This window comes from Leptidea sinapis, chromosome 31, assembly GCF_905404315.1.
Source record: "Leptidea sinapis chromosome 31, ilLepSina1.1, whole genome shotgun sequence".
In the NCBI taxonomy this organism is placed as follows: domain Eukaryota; kingdom Metazoa; phylum Arthropoda; class Insecta; order Lepidoptera; family Pieridae; genus Leptidea; species Leptidea sinapis.
Window position 1 is genome coordinate 3,212,559 of NC_066295.1, and position 20,109 is coordinate 3,232,667.

Below are 20,109 nucleotides of genomic sequence, written 5' to 3' on the forward strand. Positions count from 1 at the left end.
CAACTAAATGTGTTACATGTTATTTAATTTTTAATAACTGGTATTGCCTCCTCGAGCTCTGATTACAGCTTCGAGCCGGTTCGGCATACTGAACACTAGGTTTCGGAGCTGATGTTGGGGAATATTCTCCCATTTAGTGCCCGGAGGGTAGTAGGTGGTGGTCTGCGATTTCTGACTAGCCTCCCAAGCTCATCCCAGGCGTGTTCAATCGGGTTGAGATCAGGACTTCTTGATGGCCAAGCCATCACGCTGATACCGACCTCCTGAATATACTCATGTACGATGTGAGACGTGTGTGGCCGGGCATTATCATGCATCAGCATCGATCCATCACCCATATTTGCTAAATACGGCCCTGCATACTCATTGAGAATCTCTTGAGCATATCTTTGCCCAGTGAGGGTGCCATTTTCTATGGCTCCTAGCTCTGTGTGACCTTCTGAAGATATGCCAGCCCATACATGTACACTGCCTCCACCGTATTGGACTCTTCCTGAGATGCAGGCTTGAAGGTATCGCTCACCAGGTCGCCTGTAAACACTTCGCCTTCCATCCGAAGTGTAGAGAGAGAGGTAGAGGTAGAGTCTCGACTCATCTGCAAACAAAATTCTTGACCATTCTTCTTCATCCCACTGCATGTGTTCACGGGCGTATCACAGTCTCGCTACTCGATGCTGTCTCTCGAGTTTTGGGCTACTCGTTGGTCCTCGGGGTTTCAAATTTACTTCAGCAAGTCTTCTTCTCACTGTATTGTCACTAATGTAGTCCCTCCGGGTCTGAAGTAGCTGTTGCTGGACTTCAATTGCATTTTGGTGGCGATTTCTTAACACACTGGAAATAATATAACGACCTTCTCGGGCACTGGTACACCTGGGTCTGCCATTACAAGGTCTCCTCAGATGGTGTCCAGTCTCTTCGTACCTTCGCTTTATCTTCTGGACCGTTCGTACCGTCACACCCACCATTCTTGCAGTGCGACGCATACTGCTGCCTAGTTCCAGAAAAGTCATGATCCTAGCACATTCTTCAACTGAAAGAGGCATGATAAATAAATGTTATGTGCTTTTTAGCAAAAATTTTTAAAACAAGACCCATCGATCTTGAAAAAAATTTAAAACAGAAAGAAAAATGTGAATGGTAAAATTGTAATTCGGAAACGTCCACTTTGAAAAAGGAATGGTTCTGTTTTTGAAGTTTTTTTTCAGCCAATTATTAAAAGAAGGTTACCGACTATAAAGTTTTTATGTACAAAATTAAATTCTCTTTGAAGTCCTTTTTATTTCGAAAGTATATCTTGTGAACTTAAAACGTTATCCCAATTTTAAAAGTGTGATACTTACTTTTGAAGGCCAGTGTATTTCGTTAAATTGCTATCAATCACTATCCAAAAATTATAGAGTGATTATCTTATTAAACTTTCTTCTCAATACTATTAGATTCAACTTCTAAAATTGTAACCTGTTTATCTGTTTAGCTCGCTTTTTTCAGTATGAGTTTAAGTTCCATAATTCAAGTACTGTCCTAGATTACTCATTACTTAATTGTTTCGTTGGAACATTAGCTGAGTAATGTACCATTAGTCATCCGACATATAAGTATGTTTAAAAATATCTTTAATTTAACAGTTAAATTATTACGGCCGCGTTATCAGAGACAAAAAAATATGTTTAATTTAAAATAATGATATAAAAAAATAGTTTGCTGTAAAATGCATGTAGGTAATGAATATTTTATTTTGAGTCGACTATTACACACTACTCGAATATAAGTTTTTTTTAATGAAAATAAGGGACAAGACGAGCAGGACGTTCAGCTGATGGTAATTGATACGCCCTGCCCATTATAATGCAATTCCGCTCAGGATTCTTGAAAAACCCCAAAAATTCTGAATGGCACTACACCTGCGCTCGTCACCTTGCGACATAAAATGCTACGTCTCATTTGCCCACTAATTTCACTAGCTGCGGCGCCCTTCAGACCGAAACACAGTAATGCTTACACATTACTGCTTCACGGCAGAAATAGGCGCCGTTGTGGTACCCATTATATAGCCGGTATCCTGTGCAAAGGAGCCTCCCACTGGCAAATATGCTAAAAACAAAGTTACGTGGAATTTCATTACTTCTGAGTTCTTATGCACCAGAAATTTTTGTTTAAATCCATTAAGGATACTGATATTTTGTTCTTGAAATTGCTGCAAAGATATTATGTTATTGCGATCTGGGCTGTATAGGCCAGTACCTACAAGCTAAAACATATAGTCGGGGAGGAGACAAGATAGGGACGCAGTAAAATTTTAATTACCTTACCTTTCAATTTTTAACCGACTTCAAAAAGGAGGAGGTTCTCAATTCGATCGGTATATTTATGTACCCATGCACATCGATTACACTGAGCTCGTATCGGATCGTATGATCCGATTTACGTAATTCTTCTTTAGTTTGGTGCGGAATAGATGCCATTTGGTCCCATAAATTTTACATAGGTTGGCCCAGTAGTTTTCATACCGGTTGATTATATATTATTATTATTAACTGACACTAAATAGTTAAAAAAAATATGTTTAAAAAAGCTTCGCATAAGAGGTGTGTTAAATTAAATTTTTAGCTATCTGACACTTTTCAGTATTTGAAGTCGGTTTTTTTAAACGTAGTTTTTTTTATTGCTTTAAATTTTTATGCCTGGTTGGTTACTTAAAGTAAGATTTTGATTCTCCAAAGAAATCTGAAAATCTATGAAATACAAAACACCAATTTCATATTATTTTTAGGTTAAACATTAAAAATGAAACAAATAAGTATTATGAAGAAAAATTTATTAAGTTGAATAAAATATGGGTCTAATATTATTAATATAAATTCAATTATTTGAAATATATGCGTACTAAAAAGTAATACTAAGTTTATTAAAGCAAAGTATATAGTAGTTAGTTTCTAAAAGTGGAAAATAGAGTAAAGCGTAATATTATAATTACTTCAATTCTAATTATTATGAAGACGTAGGTACTTAAGTATCTAGTATCTAAGTATTTCTTTATTAAAAATATACTTATAACATAAAAGTTAAAACACTCTAATTAGCGGAAATGGAATAAGTAGATTTTAGAAATACCGTCACTCCATTTCAAAAAACCGTTCTCTTTTGAAATCGAAAGTCGATCGAGTATTTGTAAGCTTGTTTCGAGATTGTTGTCGTTATGTGTTACCCTGATGATACGCCTGGCCCGGATTTTAGGCTTGGTACTCGCTGGTTGTTGTGCAAACTTTTTTTTTTATGAATATAAGGGACGAGACCTTGAGAGATAAGATGTTAAGTCTCATTTTTCCAGTAATTTCACTAGCTACGGCGCCCTTCAGACTGAAACACAGTAACGCTTACATTACTGCTTTACGGCAGAAAGAGGCGCCGTTGTGGTACCCATAATCTAGCCGGCATCCTGTGCAAAGGAGTTGTTCCCACTTGTTTATGTAAATATTAAAATGTTAGGTGCCGGTAACTAATATATTCATTAAAACTCTGCTAGTACTTACGGCCCTCCAATTATCTTTTACGGGTCTTAGATAGGTACATAAGACACGGTCGCCGGCGGCCTAGCTCTTTACAATAGCTGCGTACCTCATACCACAAATTCCACACTCATATCAATACAATACGAGTCCATCTTACACATATTCGTTGTTCAATTTTCTTAAGTCTTAACATTGCTTCTAATTATATATATTATATTTTAAAAAGATAATAATTATTTCATTATAACTATAGGTAGGAAATAGTTGTTTATAATAACAACAATTTGACATCTACGTAGGCTCTAAATGAATTATCGTAAAACGCGAACCTACTGATGATTATATCTGCTAGTTGCGAAATAAAGTTTACAATCATAAGTATCTAAGTATATAAACTTATAAAGTAAACCTATAAGACGTCGTATAATTATAGACATATATTACCATTTTTTATACGCTTTATATTAGCTTCACTCAAACCTCGGCCAGATTTCATTCAAACTTTGTAGATTTAGCGAGGACCGATGACAATACACTAATTTGATAAGATTATTCCATTATTCAATTTGCAAACTAAGATTTTTGTCAATTTATATAATTTTTATCTATAGTCGATAAGGTAGGATTTGATGTTAAAGTACTTAATAGTTTTAAAAATACGCTTTTATAGAAAATTTAACTAAAAAATTAAAAATATAATAATAAATTTAAATTGAAAATAGTGTAAAAGATATATATTTTATTGTAAAAAAGCGTGGGGTGTAGAAGAATTATTATTTTAATAATATCTTAAAAAGCACCCCACGCTTTTTTTTACAATAAAATTTATGTTTTTTTTTACACTACTTTCAATTTAAATTTATTTTCTATTTTTTAGTTGAATTTTATATAAGCGTGTTTTTTAGTTTTTTTTTAAACTATTATTTATTCTTAAATATAACGATAATGATGTTTTTGAAGCAAAAACTTCTTTAGCCGCGTTTAGTGATATTTGGTATTTGGCATTATATTATGGCATTATATTATTATTGGTTCGACATGCTCTTGACATATTGAGCTTGCGATACCACGTAGGCCTATTTTAAAGCGGCATGTGTATGTTGTGGCAGAATCCATTGTCTGACGTGGTATTTATGCCGCGGTATATATGACGTGGTATATATTTAGTTTTAGTAAGTATAAAATTAAAATAAGAAATAAAGATTAAGCCAAACTTTGTATGATTATATAAAATTAGTGGTTGCCAATAGGTCGCAAGCCGATCATAATTCATAAAAAATAAGATACTTAGATCAAGTTTTCTGTATTCATTAAATAGAATAGTAAAATGACGTCTTTAACTGTGTGGATTTTTCAGATGTATTCTAGATACATTTACTCTGAACTATATGCTTACTCTTGAAAAAATACTGAAGTCGGAACACTAGCAGCAGTTGTAAAACAATGAAACAGTGCCAAACGAAAAAATTTATGTGTTACGTCACGCGTATAAATGTTTACACTATGATTATAGATCACGTCACATCAGTCAGTCACTACAATTTTTTTTATTCTCCCAGTAAACTCATTGCATTAGGCCCTCAAAGTTATGCATTTCGCGATACCACGCGCCTTAAATATATTATATTCAGCAAACTAGTATTTAAAGTTGAAATTAGATAAATAACAATTTATATGCATTTTTGTTGTATTGGGTAATGACCTCTCGCTTTCTTAAGTCAATTATTATTCGTCTTGTAGTTGTCCATTACTGTCATTTCGGCAACTGAAAACTTCAAATATTAGTCCGTTTGCAAATGCATTTGCATTGCATTGACCAATAAATTTACGATAATGATCCAAATTATTCTACTAAGATTCAATAGATAGCAAAGATTTTATCAAAAATTTATGATATTTTATATTGAACAGATGATTATTAAATGCACATAATTTTGCAAATGTAGTAAATTAAAACGGCTACACAGCGAGAATAGATCTAGGTGAAGGTATATCTGTGCCATCGAACTGGTCTTCATCGTCATCTTCATCGCAAGCGTCTTCAGGTTCTCCCAAAGCTCGGACGAATTCTAAGGAATATTAAAAACAATATTGTAAGCAATGTTTATAAGCGATTTTTCGAACTACTTTATGTCATCAATGGAAATCAAACATAAGTAGGTACCTACTTAACCAACGTAAATAGCGGGATTTTTTCATTAACATAATATTGAAAACTTCTCAAAATGATTTGTTTTTTTTTTTCAAAAATTCAAATAGATTCAGCTGTCTGGAAATAAATTACCACGCGATATATTATTAATTGATAGACGCTTTTGTATTGTATCTCCAAATAAAGGCTTTTTATACCAAAGGAGACCTATTAGTTTCTTTCGGCCTTTTTTCTTAAGAAATGGCCCCTTAGACAAATTTAGCTTAAAACTTATATTTTGAAAAGTATTTCTCTAACGGAGCTTGCGACGGGAAGGCTGAAGAATAGAAATCGTCACGCAAAGAAAGAGCTTGTAAGCGTCTGGCGTAATACAAGTATTATTCGCATATAGTCTTGTAAAAGTTGTACTTGATAAAATTTACTATGACTAAATTATAGACATGAAAAATTAAAATACAGAGAAAGAAGATAGAGACAGGAAATTACTCATATTTCGAAAAAAAGGGATAGAGTTAACATATATTTTGAGCAATGCACGCAATGTTGTATCCGAACACAAAGTTTCATACAAATCGCGAGTATAAGACGCACGCACACTAAACTAGTATTCCTGGCCTGTTTTATCTGTAGTCTAACAGCAAGAAACTCTATCTAGATGTATAAATTATCAAGTTAAATACATACCCAGGAAATCTATACGTCCATCCCCATCGGAGTCCACCTCTTTGATCATGTCTTCAACTGCAATAATAAAAACTATTTAAGTGAAGCAAATTCTAGCCTGTGGAGATTTCATATTATATAAATTAATACACATTAAATTGATTGAATTATTTTCGCGTATTTCTTTTATCTTATAAACGTAAATAATGAACAGTTGATTACTAACTTTCTTCCTCAGATAGATCTTCACCGAGGCACTGCAGTACAGCTCTCAGATCCGACGCGCAAATATAACCTCTGTTATGTTTGTCGAATACTCTAAACGCATCTCGCAGTTCTCTTTCTTCTTGCTCAGCTGAGCTTGTGTTGCCTCCAGATCCTGACATAGATTTTGAGAGTATATTGACGAATTCTTCGAAACTTACGTTGCCGTCGCCTGAAAATATCCCAAAGTTAGTCTTAATCTGCAAATAGAACTGGGTAGGCCTGTGTGGCTTCGAAGGGATTCACATACCGAAGCAAGCCCAAAATTAGCCTTAAGAGAAACGCAAACGCGGCCGTATGCATGCCAACCAGTGGGAGGCTCCTTTGCATAAGATGCCCGTTAGATTACGGGTACCACAACGGTGTCTATTTCTGCCGTGAAGCAGTAATGTGTAAGCATAACTGTATTTCGGTCTGAAGGGCACCGTAGCTAGTGAAATTACTGGGCAAATGAGTCTTAACATCTTATGTCTCAAGCAGTTGTAGTGCCATTCAGATTTTTTGGAGTTTTTCAAGAATCCTGAGCGGCACTGCATTGTAATGGGCAGGGCGTATCAATTACCATCAGCTGAACGTCCTGCTCGTCTTGTCCCTTATTTTCATGAAAAAAAATGCCTCCATAAGTCATCAGTCAAACAGAAAGACCGGGAGTGAAATGAAGACAGATGCTCAGTCCCGAGATGCACTGTGGATGCTCCCTTCTCTAGTAACTAACTTACATTATGTGGAAGTTAGAGTCGCTATGGCAAAGCAAGTCCATAGATTAAATATTTTGGCATGACTTAGATGTGGTTAAGTTGGATTGTGAAAGAAACTTTGGAAATTTAGGTTAAAGGTAGAAACACCATAAATTAGCATATCATCTCCACCATCTTGATATGTGGCGTTCCTGTACAGTGCGGTTTTCAAGGAATTTTCCTCCTCGTACAAACAAACTATGTACCTAATGAGCTTCCTTTTGCGGTGTTTCATGGACGATACGACTTGGGATCTTCAAAAACAGAGCGAACACCTTTTTTTAAATGTCTGCAACGCTCCTGTAATTTCTCTGGAGTTGCAAAATTTTGTTACCTGGGGTGATCACTTAACTTTGGGTAACACCGATCCCGTCCACCCGTTTGATCGCTTCTACCATAAATAAAGAGGCGTTTTATATTGTACGTATGCGCTTGCGAATAAAGATTAGCAATTACATCGTATTTGTGAAAAGAAATAAAAAAAACTACGTTTAAAAAAACGGTTTTTCTAAACGAAGTTTATTTTTAATTTTTTACTTTTTACTTTTTCCTTTATATAATCAACTAGAATGCAAACTCCTAAAAAAGCAGTACACAAAAAACAATTATATCATCAACGTAGACAAAAAAAATTATAAAATGAAAACTACTGGGCCAAACTATGTAAAATTTTTATGGGACCAAATGGCATCTATTCCGCATCGAACTAAAGAAGTATTACGGAAATCGGTGTACATACATGAAAAAAATATCTATCGAATTGAGAACCTCCTCCGTTTTGAAGTCAGTTAAAAAGTAGCTGTCATTTTGTAACACTTAATAATTAAGACATATTTTGTTATGTTACTCACCATCACTGTCCACTTCTTGCAACATATCGTGCAGCTCCTCTACCCTTGCGAACTGACCCAGGCTTCTCATCACACGGCCCAGTTCTTCCTTAGTTATTGTACCGTCGCCGTCTTTGTCGAATAAGCGAAATGCCTCACGGAATTCTGTTTAAATTATAGAGATTAGTAATTATGATTATTTTGATAGGCACTTAGGTACTTTTTTTAACCACCGATATATTGAAACTGCGTATAGGAACATTATTAGTACTAACATCGAGATGTTAACCATGATTCGAGGCTTGTTGAGCTTATAAACATTTCGACGATGTCTCAAGTCGAGATCATGCCATGATTGTTTAGCCAGTAGTTGTTTTATGGGTGCTGTTATCCAACAAACAAATGGAAACAAGAGGAAATATATTTATTTATATAACGTAATTTCATTTATTTTGATGTATTCTGTAAACGGCTCTTACAATAATTATTTATATCAAATTTTCAGCATCAACATACAACTTTCAAAATCGGTAATATACAATAATTATTTCCTTTTTAACCGCGTTTAATTTAATAATCAACACCAATCCTCTTGTAATAAATTTATCTAACAACATTATTTACGAAATCGTCCATCATCTTTGAGGTACATAATTGTTGTGCCAAATGTTAGGTTATTATGCAATCGTGCGTAATATTATTATACGTAGGTCACACTAAAAGTTTTGCGTAACTTAAAAAAACAACATGTTATAAACAAAATATTAAGTTTATTGCTTTTCAAAATACTCTCCTATACATTTTAAACATTTTTTATGCAATCGAACCATTTTTAAAACAGGAGGACCACAGATCTGAAGACATGTTTTCACGTGCTGATTATTTTTATATATGTAATATATATATATATGTAAAATGCTGATTGAAATTTGAACGCTATCACTGCCTCTTCGGAATTGGTAAAAGTGAAACCTCTCACCAAATCTTTGATTTTTGGGAAAATACAGAAATCACAGGGTGCAAGGTCGGGGCTATATGCAGGATGGGTGACGAGTTGAACTTTTTCGAAAGCTAAAAATGACTTAGTTTTGTTGGCCTTGTGTGAAGAAGCGTTGTCATGATGTAGGAGAACGCGGCTTTTTAGTCGTCTTTCGCAAACTTTTTTTAACACCCTGGGTAAACAAATGATAGAATGCCACTCGGCATTCACACTCTTTTGATCCTCAAGTGGAATTGTGCAGATACCGTAGCTGAGGAAAAAAAATGCGATATTTTTTTTACCAACGTTATTCACCTGCCTCACTTTTGTTGGCCTGTTCTCATTTTCAAACAGCCATTCAACAGATTGTTGTTGTTTTTTCGGGTTCAAAACAATAAATCCACGTTTCATCTCCTGTGACAATGTAATAAACAGCATTAGAATGTCCGTAGTCGTACTTCATTAGCATCTGTGAGCACCACTACATTCTTAAAGCAAACAATTCAGTGAACCAACTGAGGTTAGCGAGCGCGCTGAATGCTCATTGGTCAGGTAATGTCGAAAACAATCGCTACTGGCTATAAGTGTGAATTTAATTATGATCTGTTTTCCTAATACTTACCTTTCATCTGTGTACGTGTGATACCCGTAGTTTCATCAATGATAGAAGCCTTTCTGTCTAGAGCGGAGCTCCCTGCAGGCTTCAGGAAGCTCACATGATTGATGACTTGATTTTTGATAGTCGACGTTGTCGATCGCTCGGAAACGGTGCTACAGAAACGGAACATTATTATATGATCAATCCAAAATAAATTAATCTCAATAAATAATTATTAGTTTAATTAAAAACTACCTACTGTAATTGTTAATTTACTGTCATCGAATTATAAACCAGAAGATTAGCTAAAAGCTTTGGAAGCTTTAAGTTTGGAATTTTAATAAATCTATTGCCGTTTGTTGTCAAAGAAAACAGAGTTTCCAATGGAATATATTATCTTTGTATACATTGCGATCGAAGCTAATTTAAGAGATTTCTAGTGACAACTAGGAAATTTTAAAATTCTTCAAGTGAAACCATATAATTAGGATATACTAGCGATTAGACCACCTGCCAACCCGATAACGCGTGACCAACTTCAATAAGTCCATCCAACTACGCTATTTCAACATTTGATTAGATGAAAAAATACTTAACATGACGCTTTTTAATAGCAATGAAAGCAAAGTTCGCTATAACACTGAGGATTGACAAGTCACACAAAGTATCAACCTTTCACGTACATGGACCAGAAATCAGAAACACCCGCCCCACGAGCCTTTCTGAAGATTTTTGAATGATCGAATCGAATTGAGATATTAAATGGATGATAATAATCTTCATACCTGTTACTTTCCTATGACTCTTCTCCACACAAACAAGACAACCAAGTAATATATTTTATCAATATAAATAAAATGATACAAGGTATTCATTTGTGTGCGCATCATGGAAAAACTATTGGATATATTTTAATAATTAATTATTCTAAGTTTTATTCCTTAGACACTTGGCCCTTATCTAGAAAAAAATATTGCAATATCTTCATTTAATATAAAGTTATTAAAGTTTTAAGAAACAAAAAGATTTTAAAAGTAGGTACTACGTGCTAAGTTATGTGTGTACGCGGACGAAGTCGCGGGAATCAGCTAGTTATGTATAGATAATATTTAAAAGGCCGGCAACGCTCCTGTGATTTATTTGGTGCTCCATCTGTTTCGTAATATATAGTACAGTGCACCGACGAATTTTTGAACAGCCTGAGTTTCTATTTACAACCATAACTAAATTCATCGAAACTATGTTATCCTGATTTGAAGTGACTTATTCTATTTATTCATATACATTATTACAACGACATAAAAGTAAGAAAACTTTACCTTTTAACTGAATTACAATTGACAATGTGAATCTTTTACATTATTCACGAAAAGGTACAAAACAAAAGTGTAACGAAAATCACAAGAATTGTTAAAAAACGTTTGTGTGGTAAAATGTAATATAGAATGATTTTCTTAATGATACCACACACTGGGAATGGAGCGAACGACCTCAGGCTATTTAATAATAAATTCTATTGTACGATATTACATCTATTGTAACGAAATTTAAAAAAGCCCACCGAGTTTCTTGCCCCCATTCTTCTCAGGTTTGAGGCGTACTATTTTGAATGGTTTTAGTTTTTAGACTAGTTTTTGACGTTTCGATTTCGATTTTCAATCCTATTTTGAATAAAAATATTCAAATTGGTATCACCTCACAAGACCCCAAGCATTCGCAACGACAGGAAAACAGATCACATTCTGGTCCTGATGCCATAAGCACGTATTTGTGACACAATACGGACACGCTTCATGGCAAGCAGGACTTGATTATGAGGTCTGAATAGATATCTGGGTACACTAACAATTCCAAAATCAGGTCAATCAATGCGACTAATCCACAAAAGCTACCAATAACAATACCAGTGGGAGGCTCCTTTGCACAGGATACCGGCTAGATTATGGGTACCACAACGGCGAATATTTATGCCGTGAAGCATTAATGTGTAAACATTATTGTGTTTCGGTCTGAAGGGCGCCCTAGCTACTGAAATTACTGGGCAAATGAGACTTAATATCTTGTCTCAAGGTGACGACCGCATTTGGGTTTTTCTTGAATCCTGAGTGGCACTTCATTGTAACGGGCAGGAAGTATCGGTTACCATCACCTGAACGTCCTGCTCGTTTCGTCCCTTATTTCAATAAAAAAAAATAAGCTCTAGTGAGTTGAATCCGAGAACACCAAGTAACTATGTAAATATACCTATTGTAGGATACATAAAAATATTATTTTTTCAAATATCCATTATATTATTTGTATAAAATTATTACAAATGCTTTTTGATTCTTATCCAGGCGCAAAGAGCATGTAGGTACTTTAGCGCAAAGATTTCTGCCGTCTCAATCTTACTTCTCACAGTCTCACCTAACTTAATGGCCGAACTGTCATGGAATTTACGGGTAAAGGTTAGATATAACGTAACACACATTTACTGACCACGCTAATTTAGTCATTATCATATAATTATGTATTTTGATTAAAAATAGAATTTTAAATCACGTAATAAACATCAAAAACTACAATCCATTTAAAATATATGCCTCCGGCCTGAGAAGAATGATGAAATGAATGAAATATTTTCTTCATTTTTGTGTTATCCTTGCTACGAGTACAACTTTGTTATTGGTTGATCAACGACCAACTTCTGTATAGGTACCTAACACATAGATAAACAGCGGTTTTTGGCAGTTAGTCGTGAATTAATCGCGTATGCTGAGGCACTTGGGTTTCCCCATAAGTTATAAGTAATAGCAACTAGAATACCAGCTTGCTCATTGGGCACAAACCTAAACATTTGTCCTCCTCTACTTCCTCAAAAGATGATAAGCCCAAGTACCCATGTAATTCAAACCTACGAGGCTCTAAAATACAAAGAGTGTTTGCAGTTTGCACTGCTTGGCGGCAGAAAAACGCAGCGCTGTGATGCCTAACCACTGAGCACCCAGTGAGCCTACCTATTCTGTGCAATGTTGTCTTCCACTGGAAAGCTTTACCTTGATATTGATGAATTTATATACCCACATATGATGTTAGTAGTCGTTGTTCAACGTGAAATACTTAGAACTACAATCACGCACCTTCCTGCCGGACTGACGGCGACGTTGACCGGCGGGGGTCGACGACTCTCAAAGCGATTTTCATCTGGTGGCGCGGGTTCTGCACTGCTGCCTTGACGAGTCTAAATATAAAATTAATTTATGAACAATACTCTTATACTTAAGTCTGGTCATAAATACCGTTACAATTAAAAATAAACAAAGTAATACATTTGAATTTGGAATTTGTCATCTTTTTATGATTGAGTTTTTTCATTTTGGCGCCAATACATAGTACAATATAGCGATATTAAAATGGAGTGGGGCGATAAAGAGAACCGAATCACTATGATGGCATTACACAAAGTAGGTATGGAGCCAAATACAATTTTTAAAACTCTCCATACGCGTAGTAAAATGTTTGCATACCGGGCTTATGAGTTCAATGAGGCCTCCTCTGTCTGTGACAGAAAAAGATCTGGCCGTGCACTTTCCCTTACGGGAAAGAATTCGAAGAAATCTTCTCCGAAAGCAAAAGAATTCTAGAACACAGAGTGCGTGCTTCCATTGATAACTAGCCTCAACGTATAAAGGACTGTATTGCAGCCAATGGAGACCACTTCGAATAAGCTTTTTATATTTTAAATTGTTTTATATTTATGTATTAAACTAACACACTGTAAAAGTAGGTAATAAATGTTATTTGCAATAGAAATTTTTTTTCTTTGTTTCAGTATTTATGGCAAGACTATATCCATGGTATAACTTGAAATTAGCTATTCTTGTATGTACGCATAGTTATCAAAATTGTAATATTAAAAAAGGCTACATTTGAATTTACAGGAACTTTTATTTAGAACCTGTTCCAATAAACAATGTCGTACAATAAACAACTAGACTCACAATCACGCTCAAAAATTGTGTGAAGCAAAACTCTGCCTACGCGTCTATTAGGCAGAGTTTTCGTTCAGTTGTGTTTTGACCGCGCTTTGAATACAACGCCACGCAATGATAAAGTGTTCAGGGAAGAACTGTTCAAATAACAGTATAACCAAACTTGGATGGAGTGCCCCTTTAAATTAAAATTTGTTTCAAACTTGACGTTTTTAATAATTTTGTTAAGTAATTACATTTCAATTGTTAAAACAAAATACATCGCCAACGCACCATTTTCAATGAGCTTGTTATGAGCGCTTTCTCATTTTAATTGAGAAGCGAATTATGACAAATTTGTTCAAAGTACCTAAGACTAAACGTACGAAATATCGGCTATTGATATTATTCAGTTCCAACGCCTTGGATAAAATTGAGTACATATTTAGATATAGTTATATAGAAAACAGACATACCATTATTCCTTTGAGCTGATTCACCAAAGGCGAATCAGCGAAGAAGTTGTTCACTGCGGAGAATATGTTTGCACTGTTGCTCGTCACTTTACGGCAGGCGTTATTCCGCCCACCCAACTTGTATTTTATTGACTGGGGAGGATGAAAATATTAAGTTTACATAAAACTCACCAACACAAGCTTTGAAAATTAACGGCGAGAAAATCAACAAAAGTTTTAAAAATAATATCACTTTAATGTATTTTGTAGTACATATTATTACCAATAATAATAATTTACATAAATCAAAGCTAAAAACAATTATCTGTAAATTAAATAACAATAATTAAATTTTCCTTTTTAATACTACTGCCTCACAAGCAGCTTTATTAAAAGTGAATTAAACCGGAAGTGGTCCAGACTTTAATATATTCTTACAAACATAGGGTCATAAGTCGATTTAACAAGACTACTTGAGACACACCATAGAATTGAACCGTTCTAACCTTCTCCCGGCCAAATTGGGTACTTATGCCTCCAATTCTTGCAGATTTCTCAGCGCATTTTTATTATTAAATATAGATGTCTGTGTATAATATGTTAATACACTGATCGACGTAGCCTTTATTGAGCATGATTTCTGCAATTTCATTTATGGCGTATAAATCCGATTAAACGCGTTTTTGAGCAGCCAGAAGTTTCCAACAAGGCACGTCTATTCATAGCTAGAAGTATTTGGTTCTAAGCTTATTTATGTTCGTAAATGCTGGGTGTGACAGAAGAAGGACGAATGCTGTAGAAATGACAGCTTTGTGGAGAGATTAAGAACATTTTTTTTATGATAATAAGGGACGAGATGAGCAGGACGTTCAGCTGATGGTAATTGATACGCCATGCCCATTACAATGCAGTACCGCTCAGGATTCTCAAAAAACCCAAAAATTCTGAGCGGCACTACAATTGCGCTTGTCACCTTGAGACATAAGATGTTAAGCCTCATTTGCCCAGTAATTTCACTAGCTACGGCGCCCTACAGTCCGAAACACAGTAATGGTTACACATTAATGCTTCACGGCAGAAATAGGCGCCGTTGTGGTACCCATAATCTAGCCGGCTTCCTGTGCAAAGGAGCCTCCCACTGGTAAGGAGCCTCCCACTGGTTGAACATTGACAATAAGAGGTAGCGATGGTTATTGGTAAAGATATTATCTTGGGGTTTGGTTATGAGTGGATGTATTAAAAATAAGCAGATTGATTGCACAAAATTATAAATTAAATTTTAATGGCTGACATGGGTGAGGTCGAATTAGACGTATATTCGACGATCAGGTCTAGAATGTATTAAAAAGAGGTCAAAGACTAGGAATAACAGTCCATACATAATATATGAAAGGTATGATGAAGCCCGCAGTGGCAGAACTACCGCAATATGGTGGTTTGGAATCTCTTCCTACCCATCTGGGAGACAGGAGTGATTGTATATATTTACAAGTTATCTCAATTCGCCAGAATTATGAATATTATCGTATTAAATAATATTTAATCTATATACATAAAATGATAGAGGCTTACATTTGTGCGCGCATCACGGAATAACTACTGGATAGATTTAATTCAATTAAAGACTTGTAAGTTTTATTTAGTTTTATCATTATAATTTATTTTTATTTGTTTATTTAGTTTTATTTTATTCTCAGACACTGGGCCCCTTTTTAATTATTTATTTATTTTGATTAAAATGGTTACAATACCAATTACATTATCATGTACCTACATTGCTATTGCTAGACACTATTATGCGAGGACTCAGTTGTGTTGTTGTGAGAGGAGTTGTGTCCGAGGCAACTGATGAGTTGGGTCACCGTCGGGTTGGTACAAGTACGGGTAGTAACCCAGTTTTCGCTTATATAGTCTAGTATTATAGATATATGCTTGTTGATATATGTTTCTTTTAATGCTACTTTTTATTTTAAAACATCGAAATATATTATTATCGACTTTTTTTCATTGAGATTTATGTCTATATTATTATTAATGCCTTATAAGATTTGTTTTGTTTATAATAATAAATATATATAAGTTCATGCCTTATTGAATTATTTATTATATTATGTCGAGCGCTGCGCAGGAACTCTCTAATATTAAATAAATTACTATTTAATTACGTTATTTTATTGGTTTGTTTTGTACTTTTATCTTTTTATATTAAGTGTAACCTGTGAGTGTTTTGTGAAATAAATGTTTCTCTATATTTCTTCTTTGTACTTTCTCCAGCATAACGGAAGGTTACTTCACAGAGATTCCATACATACGAGCTTGCTTCAAGCTTATTACGCCCAAGGATACTGTAAAGTAGTTGTATTATAAAAAGAAATATAACGATATCTAGATTCAATTTAAAGTTATTAAAGTTTAAAGAAACACTACGGTCTCAGTCATGTGTGATGCGGATGAAGTCGCGGGTATTAGCTAGTTAAACAAGAAATCAATAATACTCTATTATTTATTTATTTGAAGTATTAATGATATAGTATCTTTTTATTTGGTAACAAATTACTTAAGTAAATGAATAAACAGACATTTAGGGCCGATTTTTCAATCCTCAGATATATCACCAGATAACTATCGAGAGAATAAAATTAACTTACTGTTTATCTAACGAGTAAAAGTTTTGTATTTTTCAATCGCTTTTTATCCAAAGAATAATTGTCTGTGGTATTGTCGAAGCAACTTCACACTTCATACGTACAAGCGAGATGGACATATATATTATTTAACACATAAGACAGAGAAAGGATGCTTGTTTGACATTAGACATTTATCACAACAATTAATAACAACAAACCTCTAATTCAGTCGTTTATTTGTTCAGTTTATTTCAATTTAAATTTGGTTTCGTGGTACTTACTTCTATGATATTGAGGTATCATTAAAAAATACTAATAAAATCTGGTCTCTCTCTCTCACAACACTGTTTTTCTGTCCGGAGGGTTTACAAAGTTGAGGAAATAGATTTCTTCTTCAATCGCGAAGTCGTCAATTTTCTCAAAAATATCCATTATATTATAATTTCTACTATATTAGACAGTAATTACATAAATTACGTGTGTAGTCGTCAAAAGATGATAGTTATTAGATCATTAGATCTTTTGACATGAGCATAGATAATACACTTATAACTAGAGAATGACTTATCTACAAATATAGCCTAAAAAACTTAAAAACACGTCCTAATTATCCCACCGATAGCTCTTAACCGGCTCCCAAAGGGGCCGATAAATATAATCACCCGATATAGTCTTAATTCATTCGATAACTTCTATCTGCCTGTTGAAAAATTCGAAATTGCGCTATTCGTCGAATTTCTCTTATCTAGTTGTTTAACTGAGGATTGAAAAATCGGCCCTTAATGGTATATTTCACCGAGACACCACACAGACACCAGGGTCATATTGGTTGCGCCACCAAACGGACTAAGTGAGTAACTCCCTATAGAACTGTGCCCATAAATGTTATCCCATGCAGGGGCGTGCATATCATATAGGCATTTAGGCAGTTATCTCGTTATGAACCTAAATAAATATAGCACTAGTGTAAAAGTAAGGTTCCAATATTTTATTACCAAACTATTGAACTCTTAGTAAGTAATCTTTGCGTATTCTAAAGCTCTTCTACGACTAGTAAGATCTACAGTGCCTACCTTGCTAGAAAATCAATGCACGCCACTGATCTCATGTTCAAAACATCACTAAAAACCAAATCCAAATCGGTTCAATTCTATTCGAAATAAACGGGACAAAGCCAACATATTATGCACATAGGTAATTAGACAAAGATACGAAGATTCAAAGTGTTGTAATGCGATTTTAATAATATTAGTAATACCTTTAGACATGAATTATTTACCTAGATTATTTAAATTGTGTAAGTTTACATTTATAAAATGAACACAAGGGTATAATAACGCATGTACGATGTATACATACAAATATGATTAAAATCATCATCTTTATATATAATACTAGCTGACCCAGCAAACGCTGTATTGCCGATATTAAAATCGCGATACAAAAGTAACTGTTGATCGTGGATGGGTGAAAAATTTAAGTTGTATGTATTTTTAATGCTGACTCATAAAAAATTTAATAAAAAATGTCAAACAAATTAAAAAAAAAATCGTGTGGAATTAAGGGTGGCTTAACATTTAGGGGGATAAAAAATAGATGTCCGATTCTCAGACCTACCCAATATGCACTCAAAATTTCATGAGAATCGGTCGAGCCGATTCGGAGGAGTTCAAAGTTTAACACCATGACACGAGAATTTTATATATTAGAAGATAAAAAAATCTTGTCACGTTTGTCTGCGATGAACTCCTAAACTAATGAGCCGCTTTTTATAAAATTTTGCACACTGTGCAGTATAATCCAATTTGATAGATAGGATAGTTTTTATTTCGATTCGTGACGCGATATATTTATTAATTTCATGTTAATTTTTATTTCCGTATAAGATACATTTTTTACGCATAGTTTACCAGTGCTATGACAATATTTCGTTGCAAGGACAGGGAAAAACGAAATAATGATTGTACAAATATCGTAATTAACAAAAAATATTTTTAAATTTGATATGAAATTTTGTTTAATATGCATTTGTTTAGGTGAAGAGAGGTGCACTATTCACCGCTCACTAGATAGTTATTGAATAAATACATTCAATACAATTCCAACACTTGCGACACAATTGCCTACTTACCTATATTCTGATGGGTACCTTCATATTATCAAAAATAAGAAAAGGCAATCAATCCGAAAACTCAGGGTTTAAACAATAACTTATTTAAGTATTTATCAATTTACCTCTTTGTCAGGACTTCGTAAACAAATTTTTCAGCCAAAAATAACCAATTTGGAGGCAGTACGTCACTTTACAAGCTTATATCAAACTGGCTGGATGCTGGTTCGACGCTAAGAGATGGAGGCTGGTTGATTTTGACGATAAATATGGCGCATGCGTGAAAGGCGCTTGTAAGAAAGAAACGCAAGAATATTTTTCATGGCTATGTGCAATGAATGTTTGCCTCTACAACTCATATTAATACTAATTACTGTCGTAGTATATAGGTATTTCTACTGACTTGGTTTAAAGTTTGAATAGTATGGTCAATCTACGTGCTATAGGTAGGGGAGACCGAGGGGAAGCTGAATCAATTTTCACATATTTTTTCATAAACCAAATACTATTGACAAATCGTATGATGTTAGTACCAAACAATAGGTCATTCTTTACACCTGTGAATGACTAACATTAAGAAATTGTAAACGCTAAATATTGTACAAATGATTTAAGTTTTCTTTAGTGTTAATTCCGCCAATATTTGTTTTTAAAACAATTCGACACGTGTTTCGCCTCTACACGACTGGTCTCGTGCCAGATTTTGGCGAGACAACACGTCCTGAGGATGCCTCGTGTAGAGGCGAAACACGTGTCGAATTGTTTTAAAAACAAATATTGGCGGAATTAACACTAAAGAAAACTTAAATCATTTGTGTAATTATGGATTTCCGCAAAGTAACGCCTAATTCAAAAATATTTTTTTTAGCTAAATATTGTGGTGAAAAATTTACTTAAGCGTAACAAGTCAACTGCTTTCAACACCCCTCATACCGAGGTAAGATGAAACAGGGGTCAAGGAGAGTTGAAACGTATTATTTTTGAGAAATATTAAGGGCTGTTAAATAAAAGTGATGATATAACTTGGAGGTATATATTTATAAAAATTAAACTTTTCAACTTCTTCTACTGCGAGATCATAATATATTTCACGACTCACCATACCTTTGGCATTCGTTCTTCTAGTAGTCATTCTTTAAATAAACAAATTTAATCAACATTTTCTTATGTGCCTGTTATTTCGATAAAAATTAAAAACGAGGAGAATTGAAACAACGGCGCCTATTTCTGCCGTG

At 34.3% G+C, this 20,109-nt stretch overlaps 1 protein-coding gene across 1 annotated transcript; it reads right to left on the reverse strand.

Moving 5' to 3' along the window:
* Positions 1 to 2,839: 2,839 nt before the first annotated feature.
* LOC126974018 (neo-calmodulin-like) lies at positions 2,840 to 19,123 on the reverse strand. Its single transcript, XM_050821387.1, has 8 exons — positions 19,000 to 19,123; positions 14,159 to 14,290; positions 12,852 to 12,952; positions 9,757 to 9,905; positions 8,177 to 8,320; positions 6,551 to 6,760; positions 6,346 to 6,402; positions 2,840 to 5,578 (listed from the first exon to the last, which is right to left on the reverse strand). The coding sequence occupies exons 2-8, from the start codon at positions 14,159 to 14,161 to the stop codon at positions 5,469 to 5,471; spliced, it is 774 nt and encodes a 257-aa protein (XP_050677344.1). The 5' UTR covers positions 14,162 to 14,290; positions 19,000 to 19,123; the 3' UTR covers positions 2,840 to 5,468.
* Positions 19,124 to 20,109: the final 986 nt, after the last annotated feature.